The following is a 12,641-nucleotide window of genomic DNA, read 5'->3' on the forward strand; positions in this document are numbered from 1 at the left end:
TGCTTTAAACACATGTAAACTTATTAAATTACACTTTGTAAACACATATGATATGTGGATGTCGGGCTAAGGATATGAGTAACATCTCTCTATTATAAAACATTTTAATGTCACGCAAGACAAGGCAGTGAGACAGAGGAACAGCTGCTGTACAGACAAGCAGAAAAAGCATCTTGGCAGAAGCAGCACAAAGCCCTCAAAAAGCTACTTCTCCTTAGCGTGCATTCAGCTCCCCCAATTCACAACGCAAAGTGTCTGGAGCCTAGCGCACCTCCGGGGCCCCAGGGGGGTGGGAGGTTTGAGCAAAGTGATCGAGACCGGATCATCTCGGACAGAAACTTTGACAACACGCAAGACTAGACATTACAACCTTAGGAAACAAAACCCGTGAGACGGTGACTTTTGCACTTCACGCCCTACTTCAAACAATTTAAAACAAGTTCACTGACATCTAACCTAGGAGTTTTTGGAATGCTTTTGGCAGACAAACTTCAGATGCTCCAAGTTCTTAAACCAACTGACAAGCAGAACATGCAGCATGCCAGGAAGCCAGCAGATGATCCGACCACTGCTTCTTAGCGTGCGTTCAGCCCTCACAAACACCCCTTCTCCTCCTCCTCCTTCAGAATGCGCAGAACAACAAGCAGAACAGGCATCTTGGCAGAAGCAGCACAAAGCTAGTAGATGATCTGTCCACTTCTGCTTAGTGTGTGTTCAGCTTCCCCCCTTTACAAAGCGAGTGGCAGAGACGCGAAGTGGCAAAAGGACAGCTGCTGTATAGGCTTTTAAGTGATTGACGCAAAGCGTGACAAGCACAACACACAGCTGGCCAGCAGCAGTAGCAAGACACCAGCTGAACCGATCACATCTCTTTAATGTACATTCAGACCCCCCCTTCACAACGCGAGCAGCGTTATAAGAGCCGCGAGAAAGAGATTTAACCACGCCCGGGGCAGGAAGTAAAGGACAAATATTGTTTTTACAAAAGTTTTAAAATAAAAATGAAAATAATGCATATGTAACAATTCCCATGAAAATAACAATCTCTTTAAGTTGTTTATCCGGTAAACCAAACACGGGGGTGGGTGAGCGAAGCGAGCAGGGGGCAGAGCCCATAGTAATAATAATAGTATTAATAAATCCACGATGTAGCAGGGGCACGATAGCTGAACCGCGATACAGCGGGGGATCACTGTACTGTCCCAAAAGGAGACTTTCAAGATCTCAAATTTAAGAATACGAGGTATGTCTATTAAATAACGAGACTGTGATTCCATCTAGTAAACAAAGCAGTCAGAACCGGTTATAACTGCATGCGTGGTGACCTTGAACATGTCTGAACCTGCATGACAAGCAGCAACACTCTATGACGTTCAGTTGACTGTGAGTCGCCATTTAGTTTGGCTGTGTTTTCTGCAGTGTGCCGAAAAATTGCTGTATAAAAGTTGAACAACATGTCAAATTAAAATTTTGAGTAAAATTACACAAAACACCAACAGAATGTTTTCAACTGCTTACTACAGCTTATGGGAATGACTGCCTGTCTCGTGCGCGTGTGTTTGAGTGGCACAAAAGATTCAACGAGGGACGTGAGAATGTCGAAGATGATGAACACCCTGGACCAAGAATGAAAAAAGCTTGTCAGAGCAAATCAAAATACAAAGCCATGCTCATTGTGTTTTTTGATATCAAGGGTGTAATTTTGGAAGAATGGGTTCCAGAAGGCATAACAGTTAACCAGCATTATTATAAGGAAGTTATGATAAAGCTGAGAGAAAAAGTGAGAAAAAAACAGCCGCAACTGTGGGAAAATGGTTTCATTCTTCACCAGGACAATGTGTCTGTGCTCACACAGCTCTTTCTGTAAAGCATTTTTCGACCAACAAGCACATTACTACACTTGAACATCCTCCATATTAGCCCAATTTAGCACCGTGCAACTTTTATCTTTTCCAAAAAGTTAAATCAGTAATTAAAAGGGACACGTTTTGAGTCAGTTGATGCTGTAAAAAGAAGAAAACGGCGGATGTGTTAAACCAGCTTACAGAAATTGATTTGCTCCATGCCTTCGACCAGTGGAAAACAAGACTGCAGCAATGTATTAGTGCAAATGGGGACAAGCATTACATTTGTAATACATATAAATAAAGGTGAATTATCTAATCAGTCTTGTTATTTAATAGACACACCTCATATACTATATGTACAATATAGGCAACTGAAAGTCCTTTGCTTCTATGACCTAAATGAGATGACTTGAATGAATGGGATGCTTTTATGCATAGGACACTGCAAGATCTATTGGATTTGTAATTACATAAGTATTTATGTTTTCATGCATGTCATTTTTTAGGAACTACAGTTGTAAAACTAGAGATAGTGTTGCTTTTGAAATATATTGCCACATTATTTTTATTAATGAAGTTAAATATATACAGTATATTAGCCTTGTGCAAAACATGTTAGTCAGATTTCTCTATATTTCACACTTTTAAGTAAAATGAATGCTGCCTAATGATAAACATTCTATATTATTTGTTGTTGATAATTATGAAATAAGAGAGACTTGGTAGAAAATGATAGGTACAAAATACCTGAAAGTCTATATATCTTTATATCGGTATATTAGAATGTGCTCAAATACCTAGGTCACCTGGGATGCGCATAAAGTCTTTCTGCAAATTCAGCAGCGCGTTATAAGTTTAACAAGAGTTAAGTACAGCTGCTTTCAGCAAAAGGCATGCTGTAATTAACAGATGTTATTGCAGCAGATTAATTACATATTCAATTAAAGCTTGGGACTCCAACTGCAATTTGTAAGGTAACCTTAATGTAAGAAAATTAATTCAAAGACCAGACAATTCCTCTTTGGAATCCGAACATTAAGGAATCTTTAGTTTACTTAAACACAGATTGTCAACATACACTACCGAGTAGTCTATTCTTTCTGGAACAGAGACCAACGATGATTTGCTATAATTAAAAATACTGAATTTGAACACATCCACGTATGTGTAAAACCTTGGACTAAACGGTTCATGTGACACTTTCTGATGGGTGTTTCCTAAAATCGGGAAGCAAAATTCATATCAACTGATCTGGCTATAAAAAATGGTCAATACAAATCATAAAAACTAAATTGTGCAGCCCCTTATAAACACTAAACATAAAATCCACATCTCACTCACATAATGCTTTAAATAAAAGATAATACTGACTAAAAAAGTCATGTTTTACCATATTTAGTATTCTTAATTTGACACATGTGCAAGTAACAAAAAATAATCCTGAAGTCAGCTTGTATAAAATTGGGAATCAGCACCACAGTGGAAGGCTGTAAGTTGGTATTTTATTGGTACAACAGGAAGGTCCATGACACTGTAGGGATGGCAACAGGGCAGGGCAGCTGACTTTTACCTCAAATCACCAGCAACTGAATGCCGCCTCCTCCTCAGATCTTCTGGGATGTTTTTTTCCCTCGCATGCTTCTCCTGGCCCTTGTCATTTAATTCCCACGATATCCTTCTCTCTCTTTTCTCCTCACCTTTGTAGCTTTCTAAGGATTTTGACCTTTTCACAGCATGCCATGCAGTTTTCAATTAAAGCAATTTAAATGGAAAATAAATAATGAATAAATAAATCCCTAACATAAATCACTCAAACACATTTAACAGAAAAAAAATGTAACAAAGATTGAATATGATGAGAAAATAATATTCATGAATTTTAAGTACTCTGTAAATTAGTTTTAATGGTTTAGATGGTTAAAATGTTCATAAACTTCAAGCGTGGCAACTCAAACCTTAAGTTATCACTGCTGCATTGTTATAAGCAAAATGAATAGCCTGAAACTCACTAAGAGTGCAAGTTTCATACAGATATACAGATATTGTAAATTAGGACCATGATTTTAAATTTTATTATAGAACACCATTTCATATTTTGAATGCCAAGGCTCATTAAATGAAATCCCAGTAATTACATTACTCATAGTTCAACACATTTTATCATATAAATTTAACTCTGAAACATACTTTTAGGAACCTTAATATTGACACGTAGTGATAATCTAAGATAAAGCAGCAAATCCTGTAATAGGCATGTAGTCCTCTTACCTGATTCTGCCCTGTGGACGTTCAGATTGTACTGACATGTAGCTGGTGCTACTTAGGCGAGAGGCACTGCTGGTACGAGAAATGGCTGACACATCACTAATGTCGCTGTCTGATGATTTTGTAGATACATTGTCACAGCTTCTGTGCTTATCTTTATATAACTAGTAAACAAATAAAATTATATCATTACAATATAGAAATAATAATGATCATCAAAAATACATGAATAGCAACATCTGATATGCTTTACTTTCAAATATAAAGTAAAAAAATACTTAAAAGATAATATTTGCAAGGGTGTTTGCTGGAAAAAGTGAGAAATTAAACTGGGAATTTGATTATTTCAAGAGGAAAAAGAAACAGAGGTCAAAGCAAAACGGAAAACATGAAACAGCCCTATTTATTACTTGACATAAGTGAAATGTAAAGAAAGTTTAAAAGGCAGCAGCTCAAAATGAACTGATCAATCCATTAGCCTTACAAAATCAATCTAGACCTGCTATTTAAAACAGTGCTAGATTTTCTCTTCACAGTTGATGTTTTTAAGCATTTCTTCTTCCAGCTTTTTTCACATTTTCCAAAAACTTCATTGACATAATTTTGCACATATAATTTAGCCTACATTATTTTCAAACTCAATTCAGATTCTTGTGGGATCAGTGGCTATCCCAGCATCATTAGGTAAATGTCTGGAACAAATCCTAGTCAGGGTTCCACATGATTGTAGGGCCCACTCAGACAGCCACCTAAACTCACACGGGACCAATTTAGAATTGCTAATTAACCTATTATATGTATTTGGATGGCATAAAGAAATTAAAAAACTCTTAAATATGGTACAGAAGAAATATAGTACATCATACATTAGAGTGATAGATGATTTAATTGTTAAAATATGGATTCAATAATTAAGTTACAAGTCTAAAAGTCACAAAACGTTAGTGTGCCACAAATATAATTTCCTAGTAAAATCATTTCAAATCTATTAATACTCAAAAGAACTAAAGCACTTTCTATTATAGTATGTCCTTAAAACTTCAGTAATCCCAATGGACTAAATTAACTCTACCTCACGTTTCATCTTGACCTCGTGTTCCAGTTCTTGACTTGAGCTAGACATTGTGGATGATTTGTAAGCATGTACCTTCATTTTCATCTGTCTTGCTCTTTCTTCCACTGCAAGGGCTGAAATATATATACATTATAACAAAAAATTACTTTTTATTCACAAGTTAATGCATTATTAAAAAGTAATTTACATAAGACTACTTTTTAAATTTACTTTATTAAAATTATTTTACACAGGAGGAATACAATCAGCACTTTAGAACTGCAAGCACTACATTAAAAAGTTCAAATAGACAGTGATGACCTGTAAATGCACTCTTTGGCACTGTACTACACTGAGTAATGGTATTGTTATCTACATCCGTGCACACCTGTTTTAATTTTTATTTAACTGTATAATCTCAGTTTAGAATCACCAGACAGATTACAACCTAACAAAAAAGGGAAGTGGAGACTGTAGAGATAAAGCACCCAAGATTGAAGCTTTTATGCAGGACTGTTCATCACCAGAATAGATAGTCGATCATTTGTAACCAACATTAGAAGGTTTGCAACCCCAGGTGGCTTTTGTATATAAAGAATGGCTTGGGAGACACAGAGAGTGACAAGAGAGGCCCAACAGCTGAATTTAAACCAGCTGCCTGGCATGAAACATTGTTTGACACTGATGTTTCCTTTGCTACTCAACTTAGTTAGCTTTCTGACTTTAAAGCAAAGATGCATTTTTAGTTAGGACTATACATTCTGCCTTTATTATCCATTTATATTTTCTATTATACTTTCTTCTGCTGGTATTAATCTATTTTTAATAAGTACTACTTTGCTATGGAGGAATATTTTGGACATAATTAAATAAATAAAGGCACAAATTTACTGTGAAATGTGAGCAAAAATAAATGTGTCAAACAGTTTTATTTCAAGCCGTATTTCTTGATGCATTTGAAGGAATATTATGGATAAATTTAAATACATAAGCAACAAAAAATATATTTTGTGACACATTTATTTATGCTTGTATTTCATGACATATTTATTTATTCTTACATTTAATGACACACATTTATTTTTGTTCATATTCCAGCTAACTTTTATTTGGGCATTTATTTATTTTTTATTTATTTTGTCAAAAATATCCCCCTATACTTTGCTGTTGTATTTCTTGCATATCTTGAGTGAATGAAATAATAAAGTACAGTAAATACAGGGCATCTGGTGTGGGGAGATTGCCACTTTCTTTCCCACAGGGTTAGATTGAGGGAGACATCCAAAAAGAGGACAGCACTGTGGAAGTAAAGCATTGTTAGTTGGTATGTGGCATTAACTGAGGTGCACCAGTCTTCATGTGTCTAGGTTATTCTCGGGGACTAAGGTGTGTTAGCCTTTAGGTCGAGGTTATATTTGGGGGCACCTGTGCATTGTTCACACCAAAGCTAGCAAGTCCCTATGTGGAATATTAAGGAGTGATATACTGTGCATCAGTCATAATCAGTACTTATGTGGCTAGAGTTTGTGTGCGCGTCTTTCTGTCTGTGTGTTCAATTTACGGTGCAAGACTAGACTAGTCCAAAACACGAATTTGGTAAGTGCCACTCACCCCACGATAATAAAACAATTAATGCTGATACTAGTCATTTCCTTAGTGTGGCAAATGTGATAATGTGAACCATCTTTCTGCCAGGCTAAAACCAACCTGAAAATATAAATAAGCTATTCTTTAATATGTGAGTCTGTGTCTCATTTCCATTTCAATGCTTCTTAAGCAATGCTTACAGGTTACTTCAACTTTCAGTCAGTTATGACAATCAAAACAAATGGAGAGAGAGCAACGCTGCTTCTTTATATACGCAATGGGGTGAAAAATGGCTCTGCAAACAAGGTAATACATCCTAAATAAATTTTGTTAATGTCCTAGAAAAAATACACCCCCCAAAGTTGTTTTTATCTGTGCACAGAAAAAAAAATCCAGTAAAACCTTCCTAGGAAAAAGCCCTTAGATTCAGTTCTGTGATTGATTGTTTATTTCACCTTTGAAATTTCTCAGTTTTTAATTAAGCTCTTTGACTTCTGTAGGAGATCAGATAACTTTTAAATATCCATACAAATTTTGATGTGCAGCTCAATGATACTACTGTACAGCATGCCAGTTGTTACTGTGATGTTGTATTAAAGTGTGGTTGCATTCAACCCGAGGTAGCCATTTGACAATTTTTCCTGTTGTTGGCCTAGTACTATTAGATCAGGTTCCAGCTCTCACACATGATGAATTAGACTAAAATATTTGCTAAACTAGATTGATATAATGCATCAATGTTCATAGAGTATTTAAAAAAAATACCGAATAATCAAACACCTACAGTACTCAGACTGTTACTGAAGCCTGCTTTACAATTACACAGATTTTTCCCAGAAAACAGAATAATGTTTTAAAAAAAATCATGGAACAAAACTGCTTAACTACTGTAGAAAATGTCACATATAAATTACTAAGGAAGTATTGCAGGATTAAGAACAGCAGATTTTTTTCTCAGAGCACAAAATGAACCTTAGCCCTGCTGGGAGTAAAAAAAAAAACAAACAGTTTAAGGAGTCACTGACAATATTACATGCCACATTCATTATAATATTTTGTAAAATAATACTGAACATTATTGGCAGGTAACATGACTGCAGCATTACAGTCAAAGATACAACAACAGCAAAGAAAATCTACTGTACAATATACAATATATGACACCATCACAACAATACATACAACAGCAGCAAACAATACTGCAGTGCACAAAAGCACAATAAACACATAACACAAAATGACCATGTAAGTAAATACACTAATATCCCATACACAAAAGTCTTTCAAAGAAAACCATTTAAGTTAGACAGATGTGTTTGGAAATCAGGGGATACAAACGTGAATCAAAAGTTGTGATTTAAAAATTGCTTGCAATAAGAAATAATCCATCTATATGCCCCATGGTTCTTGTTCTGGATGACTGGTAATTTTTGTGATGGTTATAACTGAAATATATGGTTCCATCGCTAAAGGTTGCCTTTAATTATATTGTTTGCTTGGTTCCTGGCCATAGGTGCTGTCACACACGCATGCTTGTGGAGCAGCTAATGGGCTCAACGACACGTGGTAACATAAAGAAAGTGGGTTTTGTACAGGGAAATAATGTCTCTCTCTCTCTCTCTCTCTCGTTCAACAGAAAAACTGAAGAATAAAATGCACCGTTTGAAGACTGGCAGAAGATTCCACACACATAATAACAAAGCCTTTACTTCTGACCTCACACAATGACTGCACTTCTGGCCTCAATGTTCCACGTCATTTCCGCTCGACCCTCTTCCTAGCATTCCCTCTGTATTCAATTTCCTGCCAGCTTCACTATAAAAAATACTCTCACTCACTTAAATGTTGTCCTCTGTATGATTCTTTTTGAATATATGTGCTAACACCTCAAACCTTTATGAGTGTGTTGTCTCAACTTCTTTCTTCACAATGTATATTCAGTACGCCCTGAATGACATTCAGTTTGGAGTACAGTCCCTTCAGTTGTATGAGCAGCAAGTTGCAGATTATGTTTTGAATGAGGAGACGCATTGCTACATTAGATCATTATGAAAGAAGTGAAGATGGTTTCAGTGATGGCTCTATAAAACTGGATAAGTGTTTATTGGGATAAGTTATACATATTCTGTTTGCAGAAAAAAAAGTAACATTAGCTGTTGAGCTTTTTTGAATACTTAAACTTTCATCTCTGCTCAGTGTAGAGCTAGGCTTTATAACGAAGTGGACTTGCTGTAGCAAAGCTCAGTTAAAATTGTGAGAAAATCTGAACTAAAACACACACATAACATTCTGGCATAAGTATAGGGGAATCTAAATACTAAAACATTTAGTGGAGAGACATGTATCACCATTTTTAACTGACCTGTTGGCAAGTAAAATGATGGGGGTCAAAAAACATTAAGATATTCAAATGCCAGACCAGAGCCAAAGGTCTATAATTATTAAGACAGGAAACTTTTTTTTTCTTTTTACTTATTGTTCATTGTGATAATCATGGGCACTTTGAAACAATCAAGATCTCTATATTTAACCAGACTGATCTGAAAATATGACTTTGTAGTTGAAATCTTTGATGCAAGTGATCTTAATCACAATTATACAATACCTTGTTCAATGCTGCTGCTCTTAATAGGGACCTGTGGAAGTTGTCTTCCCCTGCGGCCTGAAGCAGGAGTTCCTGTTGGAGGGGACTGAGTGGGGCTACCATGCTGATGTGCTCTACTGTAGTGAAAAAAGTGAAAGAATGAAAAGCATAAATCTTTAATTTGAACATTACATTAATCAGTTAAACAAATATGCATGTAATCTCACTAAATTTCAAACACCATGGATCAAAAACATTATTTGTTGAAAACTACATGTTAACTAAGTTTTAACTGTTTTGCACAATGTCTATACACGTGTTCTATGTTGCTGCAGGAAAAAATAACTTGCTTCACAAGGGATAAGTCTTTTTGTAAGTTAAACAATCTGTTGGGCTATCTATGTATTGATCCAAAGACTTGAAAAGCATTGCAAATTAACATATTGTAATGCTACATTAAGATGACTCTGCTTTGAAACATTCTTACATACACACTAATAGGAAAACAGCTCAAGCAATTAGGTAGCAGGGGAAAGGACTGTCGTCTATGCCTTTCTAACTATAAAAGTAAAAGTTTATTAGCTATGCTCAGTGTAAACTGCGCTACAACCTTTTTTTAATTCTAATTTTTCTTTTACAATTGTATCATTCTTTACTAAATGATTTGATAATTATGTTGCAACACTTTATTTTTTAAGCTTTATTTTTGCAAGCTAATACTTTTACTAGAAATTATTGTTGGGTAAAATGTTCAAATAGTTATTACAGGAAAGGCTCTGCAAGTTAATTCTGGTGAATGTTGTCTATTCTGTTTCACAAAACAGCTGTTAAAAAGCTATTGTATCAAAAGTTATTAACTACAGAAACAATGATCAAAGGATAAGGAACAAAGGACCATTGCACACACACGTTTCCATTGGTTCTAATGATAAAATGGATGTATCATTAGTAGGAAACTGTGAAAAACTGGGAAGCAATACATTGTAACGAAAGGTGGTAGCATCAGACTCAAAAAGGTATGTACTCCACATTAAGATTCCACAACACCAGCACAAGGGAGGCCGAACAAGAACTCTTTCAATACATGGTATACCACCTGTTCCGCTGAGGAGAGGCTGGTGCTGACCCTCCTGGAATTATCTGCCGGACAGAGTATAATGGTCTGATACTAGCACGCTCACTTGATCGGGAGCGAACTTGATTCCTCTGTTTAATGCTAAGGTGATCAGCTTTCCTCAGGCTTGGAGGAAGCACCCTTCTAGTAGAAGATGGCAGCTCTCTAGATACAGGTTTAGAAAAGATTGCCAGTCATTTACTTTTTCCTATAACACCTTAAGTACATAATACAATATAATCCCTAATTAAGAAAACAAGGTCCATACTGAATAACATAAGGTAAGAGAAGAACAAATGATGTAATAGTGACAGTTTCTTAAAAGACTATGCTTTACTGTGTCTCAGTGTATCATTTTATCAGAAATTGTTTTCAAAGACAGGGTCTATTAAACAATTATCGATCGAACTCAAATAAACCCTATTCTTGCAGGCAAACTACATTTGAATGTTTCCTTCTAACTGTGGCCTTAAATCACCGTTTTTCAGAATTTCATTTGTTGATCCACTCATTCACACATTTTTAAGCAAAACTATGTTTTACTGACTGAAACAGATGCTCTTTAAATTGTACAAGAGTGTATGAACACTTTAATTGAAAGTCTTCAGTAGTTTAGCAATACCTGTAAATTTAAAACAGTTTATACTCCAAACGTCCAGAAAAAGATGCTTAACTGTGCTCCATCGACTATTCTAACTGGCTATTTTAAAGTTTCTTAAGATATGCATTACAATAAACCTGCATTACATGATTGCATTAATTTGGTCATGGACATATATCCCATCCAAGGTTTGGCTAATTTCCTGTGGGTAATGTTGATGGAGTAGGATCCAACTTCGGTAACACTTACTTGAACTTTGAAAATAGATCAACTAGAGATCTGTTTCCAAAATAAGCATTATGAAATAATGTCATATGTTATAATGTTGTAAGCCCGGCTTTTCTATCCCTGCCACTGGATTATCAATTTCCTGAAAAATAGGAAACAGCAAGTGAAACTGGGGAAAGTCACTTCTAGCTTCTGTATACTCAGCAATGAAGCCTCCCAGGTATGTGTGCTCTTCCCACTGTACCTGTCCCTGTAAACTAATGTCTGTACATCTAAGGAACCCTATGTCAAACTCCTCAAACATGTGAATAACAACATCATTACTGGAAGGGTGAAGAGTCTGTATACAGAAAGGAGGTTGAGCAGTTGACTCTTTGGTGTAGTCAGAACAATTTGGAGCTAACAACACTCAGAACTGTGGGGATGACAGTGGACTTCAGGAGAGGCCCTCCATATTGTTGTGGAAACCTTTATGTTTCTCGGCTCTACAATCATCATCGTAAAAGAGTGGATGTAATACCTGCGACAGCTGAGGGAGTTCAATCTACCACAAGAGCTGCTGATTCAGTTCTATACTGCAATGAAGTATGTTCTTAGCTCATCCTTTACAATGTGGTTTGGATCAGCAACTAAACAAGACGATAACAGGTGACAACGAACAGTCAGGAACTGCCAAAAAAGATCACTGGTACTAGTCTTCCCCCCCTTACAAGACATGTACTTTCCCAGAGTCATGAACTGGGCAGGGAAAATTCATCACCAACCCCTCAAATCCAAGCTATAGGCTCTATGAACTTCTTTCATCTGCCCGGCATTACAGGCTAAACTAAGCCACAACAAAGGGATAAATGAACAGTTTCTTTCCAGAGGCCATCAAGCTCACAAATGGTTAATTCAGCTGCCCTTCCACAGTCTTGACAGCCCCCTACTCCCATCAATGTCTAACAACAGTCTTAGATATAACTAATGTTTAATTCATTATTTCAGTATTTCTTGCATTGCCTTGAACTTTGTATACAAATGTTTACATTCAATTTCTTGCATTTATCTCACTTGTATACTTGAAAAGTGTGTACAATAGGTCTGTCATGTAGCTATACTTGAAATGCCATCAAAACAAATCACAGTCTAATTTTTTCATGCAAACATACTTGGCCAGTATATGGGATTATGATTCTAATATGAAAAATAAACTGATAGTGTGAAAGATTCACTGTATCACTGTGTAATGCAAGACTGTATTTGTATGAATGATCACCAACATGTGTTTTTAAAGTTGCATTAAGTGAAAAAATGTTACATATTCTCATATACTTTTATTCAGTCCAGCTAGGTTTTAAATACGCCTTTAAAAAAATTTA

At 35.9% G+C, this 12,641-nt stretch overlaps 1 protein-coding gene across 1 annotated transcript; it reads right to left on the reverse strand.

Annotated features, from left to right (window-relative positions):
• Nucleotides 1–3,342: 3,342 nt before the first annotated feature.
• On the reverse strand, nt 3,343–10,232 carry LOC120521827 (regulating synaptic membrane exocytosis protein 1-like). The gene is made up of 4 exons (XM_039743154.1): nt 9,359–10,232; nt 5,185–5,300; nt 4,116–4,276; nt 3,343–3,570 (listed from the first exon to the last, which is right to left on the reverse strand). Exons 2-4 carry the CDS (start codon nt 5,269–5,271, stop codon nt 3,414–3,416), a joined length of 405 nt encoding a protein of 134 aa, XP_039599088.1. The 5' UTR covers nt 5,272–5,300; nt 9,359–10,232; the 3' UTR covers nt 3,343–3,413.
• Nucleotides 10,233–12,641: the final 2,409 nt, after the last annotated feature.

Source organism: Polypterus senegalus, unplaced genomic scaffold, assembly GCF_016835505.1.
Source record: "Polypterus senegalus isolate Bchr_013 unplaced genomic scaffold, ASM1683550v1 scaffold_2970, whole genome shotgun sequence".
In the NCBI taxonomy this organism is placed as follows: Eukaryota; Metazoa; Chordata; class Cladistia; order Polypteriformes; family Polypteridae; genus Polypterus; species Polypterus senegalus.

Excerpts from the sequence above, each read along its gene's own strand:
- LOC120521827 (XM_039743154.1), bottom strand. The coding sequence starts at position 5,271 with ATGAAAATGAAGGTACATGCTTACAAATCATCCACAATGTCTAGCTCA. Across the intron at positions 4,277-5,184 it reads AGGTCAAGATGAAACGTGAG|TTATATAAAGATAAGCACAG; the intron begins GTAGAGTTAATT and ends TTTGTTTACTAG. Across the intron at positions 3,571-4,115 it reads CGTCCACAGGGCAGAATCAG|GTCAAAATCCTTAGAAAGCT; the intron begins GTAAGAGGACTA and ends TGCTGTGAAAAG.